The sequence below is a fragment of the Ovis canadensis genome, chromosome 10 (assembly GCF_042477335.2).
Source record: "Ovis canadensis isolate MfBH-ARS-UI-01 breed Bighorn chromosome 10, ARS-UI_OviCan_v2, whole genome shotgun sequence".
NCBI classification, from domain to species: domain Eukaryota; kingdom Metazoa; phylum Chordata; class Mammalia; order Artiodactyla; family Bovidae; genus Ovis; species Ovis canadensis.
Window position 1 is genome coordinate 16519259 of NC_091254.1, and position 23910 is coordinate 16543168.

The 23910-nt window shown below is 39.0% G+C and overlaps 1 protein-coding gene across 3 annotated transcripts in view; it reads left to right on the forward strand.

Moving 5' to 3' along the window:
• DIAPH3 (diaphanous related formin 3) overlaps positions 1-23910 on the forward strand; it is a 562554-nt gene that overhangs the window by 59695 nt on the left and 478949 nt on the right. For all 3 annotated transcript variants that reach the window (XM_069602158.1, XM_069602160.1, XM_069602159.1), the window contains one exon: positions 18018-18122. In XM_069602158.1, the coding sequence (XP_069458259.1) occupies positions 18018-18122 (105 nt within the window). The remainder of the gene's footprint in view (positions 1-18017; positions 18123-23910) is intronic.

Below are 23910 nucleotides of genomic sequence, written 5' to 3' on the forward strand. Positions count from 1 at the left end.
GAGTTCACTCAGACTCAGGTCCATCGAGTCAGTGATGCCATCCAGCAATCTCATCCTCTGTCGTCCCCTTCTCCTCCTGCCCCCAATCCCTCCCAGCATCAGAGTCTTTTCCAGTGAGTCAGCTCTTCTCATGAGGTGGCCAAAGTACTGTAGTTTCAGCTTTAGCATCATTCCTTCCAAAGAAATCCCAGGGTTGATCTCCTTCAGAATGGACTGGTTGTATCTCCTTGCAGTCCAAGGGACTCTCAAGAGTCTTCTCCAACACCACAGTTCAGAAGCATCAATTCTTCAGTGCTCAGCCTTCTTCACAGTCCAACTCTCACATCCATACATGACCACAGGAAAAACCATAGCCTTGGCTAGATGGTTTTATTTATATGAACAGAGCAGATGGATATTGGCATCTTTGAAGTGTTTACATGTTTAATAACTGGACCAGATCACTTTTTAAATCTTACACAGGTCTCCTTGTTGGCAGAAGATCTTTTGCAGTCAAACTCACTTTATTCAGCAGAAGTAAAGTGAATTTTTGCTTTCTAAGGACTGCCAATTTGCTAATGAGTGAGTTTGTCACAACTAAAGGCTGTAAAAGAAATAAGCACTGGGTTCTTCTTTTCCTTTCTGATACCTTGACCATATGACAATACATTGCAGGGAGAACTTGAAGATTCTGAAGCTGAGAAGGGCCTTTCTCCTCCTTTAAACGTGGACTCAACTGGTGTTTCTCAGGCTTGTCAAGCGGAGTACCGCATCTCTGACACATTTAAAGCTATTTCTAGGTCTGGGGAGAAGGCTAGATTTAGGTTGGGATTTATTTTTGGCTTTGCCTATCTGTACCATTTTTATTAATAAAAATCCTTCAGAAGAAGCAACGTTGAATACTCTCCCATTTTTGTTTTTTTGGCATTTGTCAAAATGAGGTTTCATTTAAAACTTGTGTCTAGATTCTTTGTCTTGGCATCGTACAGTTTAAAAAACTTATGTTCTCAGAGGTACTTAGATGATTTTTTTTTGCATGAAGTAAAAACTTTGTTTTGAAGAACACCTCTTTTTCCTCCTCACGATGGTCCTTTGAGAGACAGTGTGCTGACTTGATTGCTTAATGAGTGCGAAGTACAGTGTCATCCTTCAACATTCGTACTTATTTCACCTTTATTTAGAAAATGATTTAGTTGGTCTCTAGGTAACAGTTTTAGTGCACTTTTAAAAAGTAATGATGAGTTTTTAGTTCTGCTACTTCTTAAGGGCTCCCCCCCCGCCCCCCCCCACCGTTTTCATCCAGTGAAAGGAGAATTTTGACCTGAAAGCTCATTTTGGTTTCTCTGTGGATCTTAGATACATGGAATAGTTGCATGAGCATCGCTATATACACAACTTTGATTTCTGGATGTCAGATTTCAGTGGTTGCTCTTGAACTCACAGTGGGTCTGTGTAGCTGGCTTTTTGACCAAGATGAACGTGGCAGGTATAGATTGAAAGTGACCTGTTGTTCCAGCCAGTGCCTCTTTCAACCAGCCCTTTCAACTTATTCCTGCCTGCTGCCAGATAGCTTTCACCACAGGCCCCAGAGGTTTCCATTTGCTTTCAAGATAACGAAACCCTAGTTTAATTTAAATAAGTTAACTTTTACCCGGAGAAAGCCTCTCCCTTGCCCGTTCAGGGCTGCTCTGCTCAGAGCCTGCCGTGCTCTTGGTGGGGCTGTGGGGGGCCCTGCTCCGTTCCTGTCCTGTGTTTCTCCTCCCCCTGCTCTTCCAGTCTGTCTCCTGCAGGGTGAGCTTGGAGGTGAAGGGGGGAGAGCAAGGATACTCTGCCGGCCGGGGGTGTTTATGGTCTGGCCCTGGTGTCATGGAGTGTCGTGTTGGTGTTTTACTCCTGCTTGTAGCTTATTGCCCCAGGTTTGATGGCTTGAAACCACATCAGTGTATCAGCGCCTTGTAGTTCTGTAGGCTGAAGCCCAGGATGACTCAGCTGATTCCTCTAGGGTGACAAAGCTTAAGTCAGTGTTGGATGGGTGGACTCTTCTTCAGAGGCTTTGGGGGAATACTCCTCCTTCCAAGTTCATGTTGCTGACAAAATGCAGTGCCCAGGTGTTGTAGGTCTGAGATCCCAGCTTCCTCGCCGACTGCCATCTGGGGTTGCCTTAGCCTTGAGAGGCCCCTTTCCTCTCCTTCACATGGGCCCTCACGTCTCAGACACGTCAAATCCATCTCATGCTTAGAATTTCTCTGAATTCCCCTTCTGTGGCATCTCTTGCCTTCATGGGGAGAAAGTTCTCTGCTTTTAAGGGTTTGTGAATTAGATTGGGCTCACCCAGAAAATCTGAAATACTTCCACTGATTTAAAGTTTGTAACCTTAAGTACATTGAAAAAGCCCCTTTGTCGTGTGATTTAACATATTTACAGAAGCCAGGGTTTAGGGCATGGATACCTTTGGGGGGTCATTTTGCCTGTCACAGGTATTGTTGTCGTTTAGTGACTAAGTCGTGTCTGACTTTTGCAACCCCAAGGACTGTAGCCCACCAGGCTGCTGTCTCCATGGGATTTCTCAGGCACGGATACTGGAGTGGGTCGCCATTTCCTTCTCCAGGGGATCTTCCTGACCCAGGGATCGAACCTATGTGTCCTGCCTTGACAGGCAGATTCTTTCCCACTGAGCCACCTGGGAAGCCCCTGCTAGCAGCATGAGAGATTACAGACGCGATTACAGATGCCTTTCTCCTGGCGATCTGCGTGGCTCTCCGGCTCGCAGTGTTGCCTGTCATTCCCTCGCCACTGGTGGTGTCTCATTTGAACGTCAGAGGAGCCTTCTCCCCCGGCCTCCCACAAGCCTGTTCCTCTTGTGGGTCCCCTTGGGGTGCAGTGCCTCTGAGCCGGCCAGGCCCGCTCCTCTCCAGGATCCATATCCTCCGTGGGAAGCTAGAGTGTGCTGTGCCCCAGCCCCTGTCTTGTTCCATTCAGAGCCTGGCCTCCACAAAGCATAGCTGACGCTGGCGCTTTCTGCCCACAGCTTTTCCTTTGGGGATTGTTTTGTTGCAGATGTGTGCCCCCCTAGCTGCAGGTGGCTGCCCAGCCGTCAGGCCCTGCTTGCACCATGTCACACTGCATCGCTGGCCTCTTGTGTTTCTCGTTTCCTTTGGGTGTCAGGACACTTTCTTCTTCTCCTGAGTTTCCTCCTCTAGCCAGTTCATACTGGTTTGCTTTCCATGTTTCTTCCTCTGTCTCCTTTTATCTCCTCTGAGTGTTGCCTCTGTCCCTTTTGTTTCGTCTTTCTCTACCTTGGTTCACTGTACACTTCTTCTGGGGAATTGGAGCCTTTTCATATTGTAGAATATATTCTGACACTCTGCTGTGTCTTTTACAAGGAGCAGCTATAATTGAGCTCATTAAAAGATGTTAAACCTCAATTCATTTTCTTATTTTTTCCCAGTGTTATTGAGTTACAGTTGACATTTAATATTGTGTAAACTTAAAGTACACAATGTGATGATTTGATAGATGTATATTTTTTAAAATGATTGCCACAATAAGGTCAGTTAACACATCCATCACCTCACATAATTGTCATTTTTTTCCCCTGTGGTGAGAGCGTTAAGATTTACTCTCTTCAGATCTTTCAAGTGTGATTTTTTTTTTAAAATTAGAGTTACCTTACTGTTCACTACATCCTAAGATTTGATTCATTTTATAACTGTAAATTTGTACCCACTGACCATCTCTCCACCCTTCAGCCCCTGGCAGCCACCAGTCAATGCTGTTTCTATGAGTTTGGTATTTTTAGATAATACATTTCAGTGATAGCATACACATTTGTCTTTCTCTGCCTGATTTATTTCACTTGGCATAGTGTTCACAGGGCCCATCTGTGTTGCCACAGGTGGCAAGATTTCCTTTTCAATGGCTGAATAGTACTCCATTACACTCCGTCCACCGCCCCCCCACCCACACCCACACCAGTTTCTTTATCCATTTATTTCTCAACAGATATTTGTTTCTTTATATTGGTTATTGTAAGTAATGCTGCATTGAATAGGGGCATGAAGATGTCTTTTCAAGTAAGTGTTTTTACTTTCTTCAGATAAATACCCAGAAGTGGAATTGTTGGATCATATACTTCTATTTTTAATTTTTTGAGGAACATCCATACTACTTTCCATAGTGATTGTAACAATTTTCATTCCACCAGGAGTGCATTTTTTTTTCACATTCTCCCTAGCACTTCATACTTCTTTTTGACACCGTTCTATGTGAAGTGATATATCATTGTGATTCTGATTTGCATTTCCCTAATAATTAGTGATGTTGTGACTCTTTTCATGTACCTGTTGGCCATTTGTTTAACTTTTTTTGAAAAAATTGTTTTAGTTCTTTGCAATTTTAATCAGATAATATTTCTTTGCTTTTGAGTTGTATGAGTTCTTTATGTACTTTGGATAGTAACCTCTTATCAGATATGTAGCTTGCAAATATTTTCTCCATTTCACAAGTTGCTTTTTAATTTTGTTGAGTTTTAAAATTTTGTTTTGCTGTGCAGAAGTATTTAATTCGATAAAATCCTTCATGTTTATTTTTGTTTTTGTAGCTTGTGCTTTTGGTATCATGTTCAAAAAGCTCATTGCCAAAACCAACATGGAAAAGCTTTTCCTTTATGTTTTCTTCCAGGAGTTTTAGAGTTTTAGGTCTTACATTTAAGTCTTTAATACATTTTGAGTTAATTTTTGTGAGTGGTATAAGGTGGGGTCCAGTTTTTTCTTTTCTTTCTTTTTTATTTGCATGTGATTATCCAGTTTTTCCTGCTTTATTAAGGAGACTATTTCTCCCCATTGAGTATAGTTGGCTCCCATTTCAAATATTAGTCAATCATATAGCATAGGTTTATTTCTGTACTCTTGATTCTGTTCTGTTGTTCTCTGGGTTTGTGCTATATTGTTGTAATTACTGTAACTTTGTAATATAGTTCAAAATTGAGATGTGTAATGTCTCCAACTTGTTCTTTTTCAAGATTGTTTTGGTTATTCATAGTCTTTGGTGGTTCTTTTTTTCTATAAAGAATGCCATTGGAATCTTGACAGCATTGCATTGAATATATAGATGGCTGTGAACAAGATGGACATTTTAATTATGCTAATTCTTCCAACCCATGAACACAGGATATTTTTCCACTTATTTGTGTTTTTTGTAGTTTTCTTCATCAATTAGTTTGCTTCATCAATGACTAAAAATGATCAGTGTCCAGATCTTTTGCTCCTGAGAACTTGTGTGTAAGTCCCTTGTGTAATTTTATCCTTTATTTATTATTTTGATATGTCTCTATGCTAGATTAAATCCATGCAACATTATTCAGCTGGTTTATCATCTCAAATAACTACCTGTTGAATTAAATATATCTTTCTAACTTTTAAGATGTCTAAGATTTGATATTTCTTTTCACCTTCAATTCTATGTTTTGGTGGTGGTTAACTTTATCAAATTTTGGTTTGCTGGATAACTTAAAAATGTTAAAATAATGAATAGGAAGAGAAGTTTCCTCTATTCATACCTTTCTTGTCTTTTCACTTCCACTGCATGTTGAGAGAACGAAAGCTGCAAGGTTGTCTGTCAAGCTGCGATCATCAGCAGGCGCTGAACGAGTGCCAGTGATGACAGAGTTACTTTGAAAAAAATTATTTAAATTCTGGACTTCCTGTCATCACTTGTAAGCATGGAAGAAATGGTCTAATAAAATTGCACAGAGTACTTAAGTATGAATAATAATGCTCTAATCTTTTCTTGGGAATATGTTTACCAGGCTCTGTTGTAATGTAGGAGAGAGTGCATTTATCGATTGCCATTAGCATTGCCTCTTCAGCGTGTGTTTGAAGTGTCCATTGTCATTAAGAGCTTAGATGACCTGCTATTTAATACATATTTTAGCTTTAGTGTGAGGAAACAGATAATACTAAAGTACAGATAATACTAAAGCCATTCAAAATTTAATTTTGAAACAATTTTCAGATGTATTATAGAGTTGAATCTATTTTTGTTCAGTGGCGTTTTTAAATAGGGTATTTGAGGTACACAGAAAACAGTAGAACCTACATAATTAATTGAAATACTTTGTGTGCTTTTTTAATCCCAGCGTCCTTTTTGAGGTATACAAAAAAGAACAGAACGCATGTAATTAATTGAAATCCTGGTGTACTCCTTTCAGTTCCATCTTTTTGTGTTGTTAACCAAAATTTTAGAGAAACAGAGACCTGACTGAATAAAGATTGGGGTTTGTTAGGACTGTAGCCCAGGAGATATAGATTCAAGGAGCACTTGAGTTGTGTTCCTTTGGACTACAAATTGGGAGAGGCTTAGTAAGGCAAAAAGCCCTGCAAGGTTAGTAGAACTGGAATTGGAAAGAAGTAAGGGTGCTTGTTGAGTAGGGATCGGCTGGGGTCTGAAATGATTCCACAGTTGTGAAGGGGACAGACTTTGAACCTGTTAACCCAGTCCAAGCTGGTACTTGCTTCTTGCTTCTCAGTAAGTGGAGAGACAAGCTGTTGGGGCAGGGAATAATGACCTTCTTCAGAAAGCCAGCAGGTCTAGAAGATGGTGGACTAGGGCCCCAGAGAACCGTCCTGTTTGCGTTAGAGTTCAGGTTGCTTTTATACTGAAAGAGGTGGAGGTTGTTGCAGACTTCCTGGTGCAGAGATTCTTTGTTCTTGCTGTTGTCCACATGGTTCCTGTAAATCTTCAACAAGACAAATGTTATTTCTGCTCCTCACCATTTTTTCTCTATATGAATGAAAATGTTATACATTTAAGGATTAAATATTTAATCCCTCTGTCCATGGAACTCTCCAGGCAAGAATACTGGAGTGAGAAGCAATTCCCTTCTTCAGGGAATCTTCCCAACACAGGGACTGGACCCAGGTCTCCTGCATTGCAGGCAGACTGTTTACCAGCTGAGCCACAAGGAAAGCCCAATAAGTAAAGTGTTACACATTTAAGGGTTAAACCTGGGATGCAGAGCCTTAAGAATAGGCTACCAGGTATATTTCAGGCCATAGGCAACATCTTTTTTTACAAAGGTACAGAGCCAGCATGACTAAGCAAGGCAACAGAGCACAAAGGTTAGAGCTAAAGGAATCGATCCAGGATGCAGTCAGGTTTGTTCTTTGTTAGAAAACTACAAGGGTGCAGCTAGCAGATACTGTTTTGAAGTGGTTTGTTGTGTTCTTGAGTTTGTTAAAGTTGAGAGAAAATTCACATTCTCAGTGATACAGGAATGTGTCTAAAACCACATCTATAATAGTCTAGCTCCATTTGGATGCCTGAACCATAGTTACTCCATTTTGATTTTTAAATAGTCTTAAATATATCATCAGTATATTTTTCAAGAAATCCTTCTCTATACTGACATCATAGGTCTGTTCTTACTATATTCCTAAAATCTGATATGAGAAAGTATTTTTCCTACATAGTAACTAGTTTTTCTATTATATTAATAGCATTATTAATATAATAAATATTATATTGAATAGGCATTCTTGTCCATCATTTGTAATATTTCCACTGTTTGTTTCTGAGGTCTGATTTTGTTCATTGTTCTATTTGTGTAGCTCTGCAGTTATATCCATTGTCTTAATTACTTTATGTAATAAGCCTTGATATCTAGGACTTCCTTCCTCTCTTTAAAATTATCCTGACTGTTCTTGGCCGCTTTGTGATTTTGTATTAATTTTAAAATCAGTTAGATTTTATTATAAATCCTGTTGGGATCTTGATTGGAATTGTAATAAATTATTGATTTAGATAGAATAAATACCTTTGTGATATTAAATTTTCCTGTGAACATTGGATATATTATAGCTATCTATTTATTTAGATATTTTTCTGTTCCTAAACTGTAACATTTATAATTTTCCCTTAGAGGTTGTGTGTATCTTTTATATGATTTATACCTTGGTTTGTTTCTAAAATATAACTAATATTTTTAAAAACTTAAAATTTTTAGTAAGATTATTAATTTGCATGTTGCCTTTTACATTCAGTAATCTTACTGAATTCTCAGTTTTTATTATTTCTAGAGTTCCTCATATTTTTCTATGTATATAATCAGGATATCTGTGGCTAACTTTTACATCTTTTTCTGTTCTTATTCCTTTTCTGTTCTTTTTCCTTTCGTTGCAGTGAGTAAAAAACTGCAGAAAAGAGTTAATATGTTTTTTTTTCCCCCTGTTCCTAAAGTATTTAGTAAAGAATTTTGTTTTTCTTCATTTTCCATTTCAGGTAGTTGAATAAAGTTGGCCAGCCCTTCACTAGAATCTTCTTCCAATAGGGTAGACACATGGCTCTGCTAATTTTTATCCTTTAAATTGAGTATATCATCCATTGCTGATCAAATGAATGACTGTTTTTATTCATTATTTCATTAGATCAGTTTTCCAATATTTTCATAAGAACTGTATTTTAATGGGCTTTTGTTCCCTTTATGCTTTCAGAGTATACTGCATGAATTGTTGCATGAGCTGCTTTGTTTCTTCTGCTCTGGTGACTACTATGTCTAAGCAAGAAAAGATAAGTACATATAGAGTTAAATAGTGAAGTATCTTTGTGTTCTTAGCTTTGTAGTCAGTTCAGATATCTTTGAAATGTAAGGTCCAGAGGAAGAAAGAAGAGCTCAGGTGAACTAATGAAATTGAATTGATACTTTTCGGTACGGTTGCTGGGAGCAGAGTTCATCTCACTGTCCGTATTCATTGTTGTCACTCTTTGGGCACATGCTAAAGATAATTTTTTCTTTTTTAATCTTTTCTTTTCCTTTTTCATAGTTGGTGTTAAGGATTTATGCTTAGCTGTTTCTTCAGTCAGACGAATGAATGAATCCCTGTTGTGTTTGATGTGTAAGTGGTGTCGAAAGGGCCACCAGGAGTCTGAAGGAACAGAAGCCAAGGAGGGCTCCTTTGTGTTAGTTCCCTAAGTGCTTATTGGCTGCTGTAGATTCCTACTAGCACTTTGTTGATTTCAAGCATTAGCAGTTTTTACAAATCTACTTTTTCTGTATTGTGGGTTTTTTAAAATTTCTTAAAAAATATAAAAGTATATTTTGGGTTGGCGAGATAAACTGAGAGAGGTTCTATGGTAATGCTTTGTTCTGATCTATTAGTTGTCACCTTTCTCCCTCTCCTTTAGGTAGAAATTGAAAAATTCGGGTAAAGGTTGTTTAAAAGCAATCCAAATAATAATCCAGATAGGAGGAGGAGGAGAAAGAGAGGGTGGAAGTGTAAGGCGATTGTCAAGTTGATTCATGGGCTGTGTTTGTCAGGGGGGTGATGTCAGTGCCACGTTGTTTCTTCTAGATCCAGATAAATGAGAAAATAAATGATTTAGGGGCATTGGATTTTGCCTGGTGGGAGTTTGTTGACCCAGTCAAATGATTCGAAAGGGAGTTTTGAAAGGATGAAGGTTATGCTAATGTTGAAGATTCTGCTTTCGATAATTAGGAACTGTGCAAGTAGAGCCTTTTCCAATGGTGAAGGTCTTTTTTTTTTTTTTTTAGTCTGATTTTCTTCTCTAGGGAAGTCGGCCTTTGTGTTTTGTCAGATGACCATTTTATTATCCTTTATGTAATTTATGAAGAATTGGCCATTTGTGGAGAGCAAATAAGTGAGTTAAACCCCTTTTATAAGTAGCACTGTTCTTTTCTGCTGGACTGTGTAACAGCTGTGATTGTAGGTGCTTACGCATAAGCTTAAACAGTTCCAACCAGTTTATTCCAAAATAAATTAGAGGTGAGCAGCTTGCTGTGTGTTACTCTCATTTCTTGTCTGTTCTGCTGAAATTTATAGTATGTGAAAAAATGATACTTAAGTTTCTTGTGTGTTTGTTTAGTCTCTGATACTGGCTTTAGGTTAAATGGAAATTCGGTTTCGAGTGGAGATAGTGTGAACTCTTTGTGCAAGCTCCTGTTAGAATATTTGGTTGAGTAAGAATTTTATGTGTTCACTGTCAACCTCTGGATAAGTGCTGTTTTCTGGCTGCAGTCTTGTTACTGAGCTAGCCATCTGATTTCCTGTTAATTTTAATTGGATTGAGTAAGGACATTGAGAATAGAATAGTGAATCTAACCCCACTATTGGTGAAACCAAAAAACTGACTCTTCATAATCATAGTTTTGTATAAAAATGAGAGGATTATTATAAAGGTTTATATAAGAACATGAGCTTCCCTGGTGGCTCAGATGGTAAAGAGTCTGCCTACAATGCTGGAGACCCGGGTTTGATCCCTGAGTTGGGAAGATCTCCCGGAGAAGGAAATGTAACCCACTCCAATATTCTTGCCTGAAGAATCCCATGGACAGAGGAGCCTGGAAGGCTGTGGTCCATGGGGTTGCAAAGAGTTGGACATGACTGAGCAACTAACACTTATATAAGAACATAGTAAACATGATGGACAAAGAAAGAAAAGCTGTTTTATAGCTTTAGCACATTTATGGGCATCTTGAATATAAAGTAGTAATATGAAGTTAATTCCAAGTTCCAGGGTTTTGGTTGTACCTATCTTTTACAGGTTTCTGGATTTTACTTAGGCTTAATCTAAGAATGTAGTTTATTAAATTGCAGAGCTATGTGAGATTCAGTTAGTACACAGTAACTGAATTGTACTGTTTGAGAATATGTGATTACCTGGAATGAGATCGTGAAGCCTTCGATTTTGCATTTGGCACTACACCATTCCTGGTGGTAAGAACACAGCTCAGTAGGGCTAAGCATCAGTAAGACCTTTGACACTGTGTGATGGGGAAGCTGAATTCCAGTGAGGGGAAGCATAGAATCACACTTTTAGAAGAAATATGGGTAAAATTGTGCTTATAGTATGTTTGTTGAGCTCTGAGGTCTCAGGAGAAGTAATTAGGGGATCATTGTGGACTTCTTAAAATGCTTAACCAATTTGTGGCTGTACTGGAAAAAAATTTAGCAAAACTGCTACCAAGAACAATTATTTTGTCTTTAACCCATGGAACAAAGATTGAACACTATTGAAATCAGATGATAACTGTTGACTTAGTAAGAATGCTTGATTTTGGTACTGCTCTGCTTTCAGGTTTTACATTTTAATATTTTGCTTATTCATCCATATGGACGTTTTGATCCACTGGTGTACTGTTCTTCTAGCACCTGTTTTATAACTCCAGTCATGCTTCTGCTTGTCTGTAGTGTTTTTCCACTCTGGGTGAATTTCCTTGCACCTGACCATCTTCAACTTGCTGCTTGTATATTCGCTTAATTCTCCAAATAGTCAATCATTTTAAATTTAGTTTGACTCTCCATGGCATTAACTATCCCACTCAACTTGATGTATGTAAATTTAATGAGCATGCTGTCCTGTAAAATCTACATTCATGAATGAAAATCGTCTGATGTTTGTAGTTCAGTTGAAAAAGTGTCCACACTCTGTGTGCAATTCTCTGCTTGATTACTCCTCGGTGCTCACTAGTTGCACGTATGGGCGTGAGTACTAAGATTACATCTTTCTCTCTTTCTCAGTTTTGCCGGAGAAAATGTGGAAGGTGTATATTTTGTGTCAGTGTCTCATCAGCCTAGGATGGAGTCAAGGCATGTGAAGATAGTAGCAGACTTGGATTATCCTGGTTTGTGGGAACTTCCAGCCCCATCTACATAGGAAGAGATTTCTGAAGCATCTTAAAAGCTGCTGGCTTGACTCCATGTCTTTGACCTGGCTTCCAGGTGAGGGCCGCAGCTTCCCATTTGGTGTTCTTGCACAGGGTAGGAAAATGTGTGCCCCGTCTTTCCTCTAAGAGGGTGCAGCACCGCACAGTCACCCCGTTTGGTCTCGGCGGTGTCTCAGCCTCATTCCATCTCAAGCAGGGGCTGCTCTGCAGGGCTCAGCCACACGCAGGCTGATCTAGGTCAGTGGCTGCGTGTGGTTCTGCTCGTGCTCCCTGAAGACATGACGTACTTTTAGCTTGGCCAGTGCCGGCACCACCGCCTGGAGACCCTGCCTCTGGAGCTGGACCTGGTTTCCATCACTGTTTTAGTCTCGGACTCTGATTATTGTCTCTGGCTGCAGCTCCATCTCCCAGAAAACTACCTGTGTTTCATGTTTGTCCCAAAAGAAGTTTAGCAAATTCTATTTGGGAGTTTTTCTGATATCTCATTTGATGGATATCTAAAGAGTATATGCATTGTGAATGACATAGCAAGTGTAGAAAAAAAATCTTTTAAAAATTATCTGTGATGGAGGAAAAAGAAAGGCATATATAAAGGAGAACTAGGGTCGAGGGGAAGCTTCTTTGTTTAATTTTTAATCCGTTAAGGATTATCATCTTTATATAATGAGACCCAACAAGCTAGAAGAATTTAGTGAAATGGGGTGGAAGCAAGGTAATTGATGTGCAGTGCCCTTTGAGGAGGGGAGAGGAAAGAAGATCCAGAGCATACATGAGTGGGATTATCTTTGGATCGGTACAGGAGTTGGTACAGGAGAATGAGTGTGCAAATAAATTGGTAATAGAACAAACAGGAAATTGATGGTGTGTTCTTTTTCCTGGAGAAGATTAAATGTGTTTACTGAAAATGATAGGTAGACATGATGGTTTCATAGCTCCTGGCGAATGGCCAGTTTGAAATAAGTACTTTAGAGAATGTGAGGAAAGATTTCATGTGACTTCTCATCAATGTTAGAGGAACAGGTGGATCACAGAGTTAGCCTGGTTGGGAGATAATGGAGTGGGTATTAACACTGAGGTTTCGCTGAGGTCGAGAAATAGGTGGCTTGGAAATGGGAGAAGTGAAAAGATGGAAGATTGTGATCAGAGAGGAGGATCTTGGAGATGATGGTGATACTCGAGGTAGGACCATTTTTAGATAAAAGGCCCCGGTGTGGTCGTGAAGACCACGGGTGAGGAAAGTGGAAATGAGCGTTGCTGGTTGTGGGGAAGCCAGGAGGGGTGTCACAGCATGGGCAGTAGGGGGAATCCGCTCCCAAGGGTGTGAGATGGCCTTAGGCCCAAAGGAAGGGGGCTGCAGATAGTAGAGATACATAATATGGAGATAGGAATGGAGGCACAAAGCTGTGCTGCAAGGCTTACGGTCACCTTACAGAACTTCCTTCCGTCTCACTTCTCTAATCAGTAAAGAAGAGACAGTACATACCCCAAAGGCTTATTCCTGAGCATTAACAAATAGTGCTTCTGAGTGTTGTAGCACAGTGCCTGGCTTGAATTTAACCATTGTTTAAGATTAGAAACGTGGTCCTTGTGAAAAGATGTAGCAAGGGATGCTAGGAGAGTGAGTTAGAAGGGTGGTTCATAGAACACCTTTGGAATGGGTATGGGAGGACATGTGAACAACTTGAACTTTGTGTTTTGGAAAGTTCCAAAAGATACCTGACCTTTAGGTTTCTAATGGACTTCTGTTAACGTGTGTCTGATTCAGATTTGTCAATAGTTGTTTCTTTACTTCCCTCTCCTCTATCAAGTTTGTGTGTATTTACTGTAACCAAATACACTACAAATATACTCCTTTTATTTAATGGACTTAAAAAAAATTGCTATATATATTTTTTGTTTGTTTTTAGCCTTACTGTGCAGCTTGTGGGATCTTAGTTCCCTGACCAGGTGTTGAACCCCAGCCCTTGGCAGTGAGAGTGCACAGTCCTAACCCCTGGATTGCCAGGGAATTCCCCCCAAATTACTGTATTTAAAAAAAAAGTGGGATGTTCCATTTTTCTTGTTCTTTTCAAATTATTTTATATAGCAGAATTTTTATGAGTATTTTAATTTAGTTTTTAAGAAATTTATTTTGAAATAATCTTAAAAGAGTTGCAAAAATGGTATGGAGGATTCTTTTATACCCTTCACCCAACTTCCTCGAATGCCAACGTCTTATATAACTTTAGTGCAATTATTAATACTAAGAAGTTAATTAGTTTCTAATTAATTAGTTTCTAACCAACCATCATTGGTTAGTTTCTAACCAACCATCATTGGTTCTTACTAAACCACAGACTTGATTCAGATGTTGGCAGTTTTCCCACTGAAGTGCTTTTCCTTTTCTGAGAGCCAGCCCAGCATCCCATCTTGTGTTTGGTTTGCCGTGTGTTTTTCATCTCCTCGTCAGTGGTACTTCTTCATCTCTGATGATCTTGACACTTTCCAGCAATCCTGCTTATTTTGTATCATGCCCCTCAATATTTTTTCCTTCAGTATTTTTTCCCTGTATTTTTGAAATCTGTCCCTGGTGCTAGTCAGACTCACATAGTGAAATAGCACAGTGATTCAATTTAGGTGTAGTTTTTAATTAGAAAGTAATTAACTAGAGGAAAATTACTTTTTGATGCTGCAACTCCCCATTTCCCCAGGCAAAAGATTGTATTTAAACATGTATATGAAGGTAGTGCTAATTTATAATGTATGTTACTAAGGCATTAATAGAACTTTAGCAACAAAACTGATAATTACTCTTTAGACTGATCAAAACTGAAGTTTTGATGATGACTACTCAAAAAATATTTTTGAATGAGATATATTCTGTTAAATAGCCAACTGATAAGGTTTTTCCAATTAAGGAAATAGATATTTATCTTATATCCATTTGAATACTCATTCAAAGTATTCCCCAGACCTTGTACATCATTTGTTCATTATTTTATTTATTATAGGTATTTAATGAATTATATATCAATGTTTGCATATATGGAAATAAACTGGTTTTTAGGGCTTTTATAAAATCCATAACTACGGTGTCCTTCTGTGTCCATACAATATATAGACGTATTGACCTATGTTTGAATGGAAGAATTGGTAAACATGCAGAAGTTTATGTTGCTTGTGTCAGCCATACATGAAGGCCTCAGTATTATTCAGTTCTGCTTAGAAAGTAACCTTGTTATAACATTAAGTACGTTGTACTCAAATGGTGTCCTGGACGCGGTTGCTGCCCCTCTAAGACCCCCTTAGCATGGCTGGTACAGGCACATGCGAGTGTGCATGTTGACTCCTGGTGGCTCACAGCTGCCATCTTAATCCAGAGCTGTGGCTTCAGGGAGCTGTGTTCCTGCAGACTGTGGCTGACTGACTTGGGTGGTGTCAAGATTGTCTCTCCATCTAGGGGCTACTACTATCCACTGCATTGCAGGCTCAAGTGAGAATCCAGATGCAGCTGCTTTTTAATGTATATATAATTTAATTTATTTATGGCACTTCTGGGTTTCTTCCTTTAAGTCCGTATATACAACTTTTGTGTATAAGCTCATGTCATCTTGAAAAGGCATTTTACGAAAGAAAGCAGTAGCCTTTTCTTTCTTACAAGTCTCTGTCTTACAGTTTTGTTTTGATTTCAGTCACAGTAATGGGCTTTCTGTTTTTTAATTTTCTATATCTATTAAGTATTTTAATTTGCAGGTTAAAGAGGCTGGATCATGTTTGGCCATTAGATGGAAACTAAAAAACATAGTGAATCATTTAAAGCACATGTTCCTATGTACCCACTCCCACCTTTTATAACAATTGTTCCTTTACTTCCTCGCTACTTTTCCTTAAATTTTTTAAATAGATCATATAAGCTGTCTTCATTCATAATTAAAAAATCAATTTATTACCTTACTGTACTATGTAATAAAACAGTATGTGTGTGTGTGTTCAGTTGTGTCCAACTCTGTGATCCCCATGAACTGTAGCCTACCAGGCTCCTCTGGCCATGGAATTTTCCATGGAGTATTGGAATGGCGGGTTGCCGTTTCCTTCTCCAGGGGATCTTCCTGACCAGGGTATCAAACCTGCGTCTCCTGTGTATCCTGCATGAGTAGGAGGGTTCTTTAGTAGCTGAGCTACCGAGGAATAATATAAACAATTGGCCATAGACTACTCAAAAAGATACAATAAAGTCACATCCTGGAATCTTTGCCTTATGCCACTGTGAATACAACAGCTACCATGTAGGTTGATATAGGTATTGTTCTGTTCTGTTGATTCAGATACCACAAGCAGTATTGTTCTGGGATATCTGAATTTCAGAAATGAAGCACAAATGATGGTGCAGCTTAAAACGAAAACTGGAACTATAATTTACACAGTAGTTGGATTTTTGGAAAATGTAATATATATTAAAGATACATAATATAAAGTATTAAATATATAACAACTTACCTATTAATTCCATTGTATGTCTATTCCAGGCAAGAGTACTGGAGTGGGTTGCCATTTCCTTCTCCAGAGGATCTTCCCGACCCAGGGATCAAACCCGGGTCTCCTGCATTGTAGGCAGATGGTTTACCGTCTGAGCCACCAGGGAAGCCTGAATTAGAGTCTAGGCTTAGATAATTGTGATTTTCCCTGTCTCTTTGTGCATCTCTCAGTGGGATGCAGGATAATTCCTTGTGCAGGACTAGTCCGTATGTTGCAGAATGTCTAGCATACCTTTCCCTTGTAAATGCTGGTAGCATCACCTCAGTCACCATGACAACTGAAATGCCCTGAGACATTTCCAAAATGCTTCCTAAGTAGTGTTAAGGCCTGTTGAAAAATCACTGGCTTAGAGAGGAAAAAAGAAAATAAATAATTATTCACGTAATAGGATGTTTCTAACCTGAACAGCCAAGAGTGACATTACTAATTACTGCCTTTTATTGGAATTTCAAATGCAACAACTTCTAAGATCTTAAATTTTATATCAAGGTGAAATGAAGGGAATTTTGACTTTTAAGTGCTTCAAAGGTTTGGTAGCCAAAACCTGAGTCAGCTAAAGGCATAAACTGTAGCGTCTGAATTGTAGCACCCTTATAAAGCTTAGAAAAAAATTTAGCTTTCAGCCTCCGTAGGTGATCCAAAGCCCTGATTTTTTATGGGCCCAGTTCTGAGTGGATATGGAGTTTATATACATTTAGATGTCTTAGCATTGCACACAAATGACCCAAGGCTAAGATCAGAAGGAAGTCCATTTGAACTGCTCTCTCCTTCAGCCACTTTTCTCTTTACCTCAGCCTCCCTTCCTTTTGTCAGAATAACCTTTTTCTTAAGCAGCTTAATTGATAGATTCTGATTGCATTACATATCTTTATCTGGATATTCTTGACTTGTATTTTTTAGTCACAGTTAGACCTATAGCTGGATCTAGGTTATATAAACCCTTATTTTGAATGGTGCTGTTAAGAAATGTAAGGTTTTTAGGTGGTACCTCTTTTCATGAGAGCAACTTTTATGTGATTTAGAATATTCAAAATTAATTAATGTATGTTTTTGATAGGGATAGGTTTCCTGGATAGCTCAAATAGTAAATAAATAATCTGCCAGCAATGTGGGAGACCTGGGTTTGATCCCTGAGTCGGGAAGATCCTTTGGAGAAGGGAATGGCAACCCACTGCAGTATTCTTTCTTGGAGAATTCCATGGACAGAGGAGCCTGGTAGGCTACAGTCCATAGGGTTGCAGAGCTAGACACAACTGAGCACTTAACACTTCATTTCTTTGCTGGGTAAAGAAGTGACAATTTAAACTGTAGAATACTTTGCCTTTTGTTGGGATCAGTATTAGGTATTTGGTATATGCTTGCAGCTTATCAGAATCTGAAAAGGGATTGGCTTATTTACTTTTTACTTTTTATGACATGTGAAATAGTGCTTTCAGAATGGTGCAAGATGGCTTTCGGTGCAACTGTTGTAAAAAAAGCTTATATATTTTTATATAATATTTCACAAATATATATAAATTGTGACTCCTAATATATTTATGGAAGGCAGAAATCTTCAGCTATCTAATTATCTATGATGATGTCAGTGTAATTTTACTAACCTGTTGTGAAATTTAAAAGTTTTTCTGGTAAGTATTTTACCTGCTCAAATGATCTAAAATACTCTTCTCTGTATTGCTAAATTTCTTTCTTTCTTTTTTCCTCCAGGCAGAGCTACATGGAAATCATTCCAAAACAGTTACTGCTGCTTTAGTCACAAATTATTGATTTTCTGTTCATTGTGTATGTAGAATTGCTGCTCTACTTAGAGTCTAAAACAAGGCTTTTTAATTGTGTTTTCCAGGAAGATATGAATTTAAACGAAGATAAAAAGGCACCATTGCGGGAAAAGGACTTAAGTATCAAAAAAGAAATGGTGATGCAGTACATTAATGCTGCTTCCAAGACAGTAAGTAAAGCTGTCGAGTTGAGAAATACTGCTGAAACATGTCGTAGTGCAGCGAACAGTACGTGTGTCTAACGGAGCACCTAAGTTTGCGGGCAACTAATCAGAGAGCTTTTGAATGTATAATTAAAGGTGCAAGTATTAAAGTGAGTTTGTTTAATTCATAAGTATTTCTTACCTTACAGCTTTTAAACTTTTATTTTTTAGCCATTCACAGTGTTAAGAAACAGTGTGGTTGCTTGGTCTGCTCACTTTAGGTCATCTCTCCTTGTTAGTGAATTAAGATGGGTATTGATTTCTCATGTCACTTATAAATTAGGATAATATTTGTATTTTAGAAGAGTGAGACTGATTTGACTCTACCTACCTAACTCAGAATGCATAATCGTGGCTTAGAGGCATATGTTTAATGTGAGTTTCCCTGTGGATAAAATTAGCATGTAACAAATTGTAAATGTAGACACTGAGAGGAGCATTACATCTCCACATGGCTGCTGCTTTTCTAGGGAAGCATGAAGTATGTGGGTGGAAGTAATGACTAAATGTCTGAGAAACACGACTGGCACATAGAATTTATTTCATGGAATAACAAATGAGCTTGACCAGTCATAGAACTGTGACTGAATGGATTGGATGAAAAATAAACAGTGGAAGCTAACGAGGAAGCAAGGCTCAGTAAAAAGACAATAGAGAATGCTTTTGGCTGAACATAAAATAGAACTGGGCTGGAGAAAAATAACTAAACACACTGTTGTTTTCACGGGATACTTTAACCTAAGGCCAGTTTACAAGAATGTGAGTTATTTATACTGTGGCTCCATTTATCTACTTAGGCCAGTCAGTGACTCAGGTATTTCTTTTGGAAGAAAGACTCAAGTGATGTTTAATTTTTAAGCATGTCTCGTTTTTTGGCAGACTGATGTTCAGATGTGGAATTCACTGAGTACTGTGTTGTTCCCAGCTCTCTTTCTGTAGATGGGCCCTTCATCCTGCCACTGAGATGTGCATTGCTTTTGTTCCGTGATGATACTCAGCCGTCACAAATTAGCAGTGGGGCTTTAGACTGACTGTGTTTTAGACTGACTATTTATCTTCTGTTTGATCTTGGACATCTAATTTTGTTTTTCTGATCCTCAGTCTCCTTCTACATAAGATGGAGATAATACTAACTTCACCATAGGCTTGTTGTTAGAATTAACTGTGATTAGAACATAACAGATTTTTAACTGGTGGTTGCCTCTTGTGGCAGCAGAGGTTGTAGTAGCAGTTGTTTACTTTTTATTTTTCTTTGTGATTTATTATTCTTACTGTTGAAATCATTATACTACAAAACACAATTAAAAATACAAGTAAATGTACCTTAGTGAGATACAAGTTTCCTATTAGTCTGCATTTATAAGACATTCACTAATCATGTTTATGAAGTGTCTGTATGGAAGGCACTACTTAAAGCCCTAGTGATTGAGCACCAGAATAGTGTGTCATTGTGTTGCGTGAAGCAACATGGGACACACGTGACAAACACAAGCGCGTCATGGGAGGTGAAATGTGACGTGGGGGGAAGGCAGGGGAAGTGGGGATGGTGTAACGGGCCTCTATAGAGTCATCGGGGCAGAGTCTCCTGTTAGAGAATTTTAAATCCAACAAGCATGAATCCACTTAATATAATTACAGGAGATAATACATTAGTTAGAACTGGTTTAGACAACCTTGGCATAGTAGTGCAGTTTAATTCTGGAATTTCAGATAAACTTTTTAATAGAACAGAATATTTTGAACTTCTACACAGTGGATCTGTTTCAGTTCACATTCACTGATTTTAAACTTTAATCCCCTAATTATTTTGGACTCCGGTTGGAATTTATTTACCAGAATTAGATAATTAGATTATCAGAATTGAAATAGATTAACTGTCTGAAGCATAATTAAAGCTTTTAGTTGGTGTGTGAAGGGTCATGACTCTCCTAGAAGGGTTCTGAATAATTTGGCAAATGGTTAACATTGTAGAGAGTTCAAGCTGACCAGTCATCTACTTTTGCTATGGAAGTAAAAACACATTCATTAACTCTAGGATGTGGACTTTGTTATGCCAGTATATTTAGGTTAATGAGTACTGAAAAAATTTCTCTGAGAAAGGCAATGAGTTCATAGATAGGTTGTTCTAGGGAGAATGTGGGAAGTTTGTGTCAGATGTTACCATTTTAGCCTTAGAATTTGCTTTGAGATTCCCTTTTGTGGGTAAGCATTAATATTCTCTTTTGGAAGATAGTATATTGATGCCTACTGTTGATGATTTGATAATGCTTTAGCAATTTTAACCCTTAAATTAGCCCTGAAGTAGATCAGCTTGACTTTAAAATAGGGGGGGAAAAACACTAAAAAAGCCATCAATCAAACTAGATTGTTTTCAAGATCTTACAAGTTTCAGTTTAAGTGGCTGAATACTACAACTGAATTTCTTCAGTTAGGAAATATTATTAAAATGTACCAAGCAAATATCATATTTAGAAGCTAAAAATACAATACGCTCATGTTTCTAACTTCCTAGGGCCTTTTGGCCCGTGCAGTCTCATGGCTGGGTCTGGCGGGGCTTCTAAGAACGTTCTCCCTAGACCAGAGCGGGCAGGCTGCCTTCCCTGCTGCTGGTCATGGTTGGGCGGGAGCTGCTGCTCTGGCTCGGTGCCGGCCTGTGCCAGACTCTGCTGTGATGTGAGGTGGTGTCTGTTCTTATTTAAGCTGCCTGGAGCTGGGTTTTGCTTTGCTGCTGTAAACATCCTATAGGCCATCCAGGTGTCCTTTTGTGTATGTGGGCTATCTCTTTAATTTCCTCTGGAAATTTCTCTTTCTATCCAAGTCAGTTCAGTTCAGTTCATTTGCTTAGTCGTGTCCGACTCTGCAACCCCATGAATCGCAGCACGCCAGGCCTCCCTGTCCATCACCGTCTCCTGGAGTTGACTCAAACTCACATCCGTCAAGTTGGTGATGCCATCCAGCCATCTCATCCTCTGTCGTCCCCTTCTCCTCCTGCCCCCAATCCCTCCCAGCATCAGAGTCTTTTCCAATGAGTCAGCTCTTTGCATGAGGTGGCCAAAGTACTGTAGTTTCAGCTGTAGCATCATTCCTTCCAAAGAACACCCAGGACTGATCTCCTTTCTATCCAAAGAAGAATCTAAAAGATCTTTGGAGTCACTGCAAGGCTTGGTGGCCATTTCTTGGTAAATGACTTGCCTTAGATGCTTGGTAGCAAGTTTATTGGAGAATGCATGCATGCCTTGCCTGGAAAATTCCATGGACAGAGGAGCCTGATGGGCTACAGTCCATCAGTCTCAAAGAGTAATTAAAATAAATAAATTTATATTAAAAAAACGTGTTGGACACGACTGAGCTCACATCACTTGCCATTTCCTATTCCATGGAGTCTTCCTGACCTGGGGATCAAACTGGCATCTCCTGTTTGTTTGTCTTCTGTGTTGCAGATGGATTTCTTAGTGCTGAGCCGCTGGGGAAGCCCAGCCTGTTGCAGCGGATTAGTAAAAATCTCTTTCCCATCTGTTGAGAAGAAAGAACTTGCTGTTCCACTTTTAGGCTTTTTCAGGGTAATTTGCGGAGAAGGCAGTGGCACCCCACTCCAGTACTCTTGCCTGGAAAATCCCATGGGTGGAGGAGCCTGGTGGGCTGCAGTCCATGCGGTCCCTAAGAGTTGGACACGACTGAGCGACTTCACTTTCACTTTTCACGAAACTTCATGCACTGGAGAAGGAAATGGCAACCCACTCCAGTGTTTTTGTCTGGAGGATCCCAGGGACGGAGGAGCCTGGTGGGCTGCCGTCTATGGGGTTGCACAGAGTCAGACACGACTGAAGTGACTTAGTAGCAGCAGCAGCAGGAGAAAAGGGCTGGGGCAGAGGGGTGTCTGGTGTGGGGATGAGGCAGGAATTGAGGGGATCCGGAGAGAAGGGACAGGGCAGAGGGGCGTCTGGTGCCCTGGGGACATGGGGTTTCGGGGGAGAGAGGGAGAGACATTTCAAGAGTTTGGAAAGACATTGTGTTTTACCCTATATAGTGAAACACCTTTATTATGTCTTTAAGAACCACTGTGTCTCTAAGAAGGACCATTCATCTTCTTTTTCTTTTTCCCTAATTTATTTTTATATACTGAGATGACGACACTGTCTAGGCAAGTTCGCTTCTATACAGACTACAACCAGACAGCTGTCAGCATATAGTCTTTTTTGGTTGTAGATATAATGCTTTAAAAATCTTTCTTCAAAATGTATACTTCTAGTCCCTGAGGATTGTGCTAGCTTGGAATCAAAAGTTTTTATAGGCTCCCCAGCCCGGGCCTCCCTCTCCTGCCCTCCCATCTGTGTGTCTTTGGAATCTGTCCCTGCTACAGGGAACAAGCTCATTGTAGGTGGGCTTCATGAAATGAAAAGACCCAACCTCACATTCCTAAGGTGCCTAAAGAAAGCGTCCATTCTTCATTCCCTGTTTGTGTCTTGATTTTTCCTATTTGATTTCTTTATCCAAGGAATGAAGCATAAACCCTCTTTTATAAATGTGCCTGGAAGTTTACTAGCTTCCTTTGACTTTGTTTTTAGTTTTTTTCTTTCCTAGGTTATCAGGTCGAGTGGAATCAAGTGGCTTCAAGTGTTCCTCTGTTAGAGAAGTTTGGATGGCATTTAACTTTACTCTTTGAATTCTTTCTTAAATATTATTTCTTCTTTAGTCTTCTTTAATAAGAAATATAAATGGCAACTATTAAGAACATGATTTTAAAAGGTACATAGACGACTCTTAAAATTTTTTCAAAAAGTGTGATGAAATGACTGAGTGTACATTGAGTTCTTAAATGTAGGGTTATAGACTTTCATATATGTGTGTGTATGTATATAGGTGAGTATATGTAGTGTTCAAAAGTCTCTTTGAAAGGTATTATCACTTGTTATAGCTCAGTAGGATGTGATATTCTCAAACTCGGAGGACGTGGTTTTCTGCATTATCAGCGTTCTAGGCATATTTTGATCAGATCAGGAAAGAACTGCCTTGAGGAAATATTAGTTGTATGCTCATTTGTATGTGTGCTTTTTCTCTTAGACTTGATTTGTTAATATTTAATATCAGTGAGGGTATTTTCATACCTTTTAGTATGCATTTTATTTTTTAGAGCTCAGTTTCATATGTTAATTTTGGAAACATTGTCAGATATAGATCAATCAACTTGTTGTCTCTTTTATTTCCTCACTTTTTGTCATTGTTGTTGTTTAAATGTAGAAACTTAGATGAATCATAATTAGTTACACATTCTTGGTAGAGTTAGCATGGACTTTTCTGGCTTACATTTCAGGTTTGGAGTTTGATCAAAGCACCCCTGCAACATAAAAGCTTGGTTAAGTGTGTGCTGGTACTTGGTGTTGGACACTTATCATCACTGCTCTTGGGATACTCTGCCTGTTTGTCTCCAGATCTTGGTTGCTGAAGAGAGCAAATTTCAGAGCCTCAGAGCAATGGACCAATTTCTTGTTGAGAGTATTTCCTAATCTATCTGGCATTTTCATTTTCATTTGTGCCTTTATAGGGCAGGTTTTATTTATGTACAACTAGAATTATCTTCCAACAGCTCAGATTCATCCAGCTTTCTTATGAGTTGTTCTGAGCAGCACCAGTGGTATATTGTATTCTCTGTTGTTACTGTATTGTGTTTTTGTTTAGGCAGGAGATGAATATGAAGGTGACGGTGATCTTTTCTTTTTTAATAGGAAGAAATTATATTGGATTCAAACTAGAATTG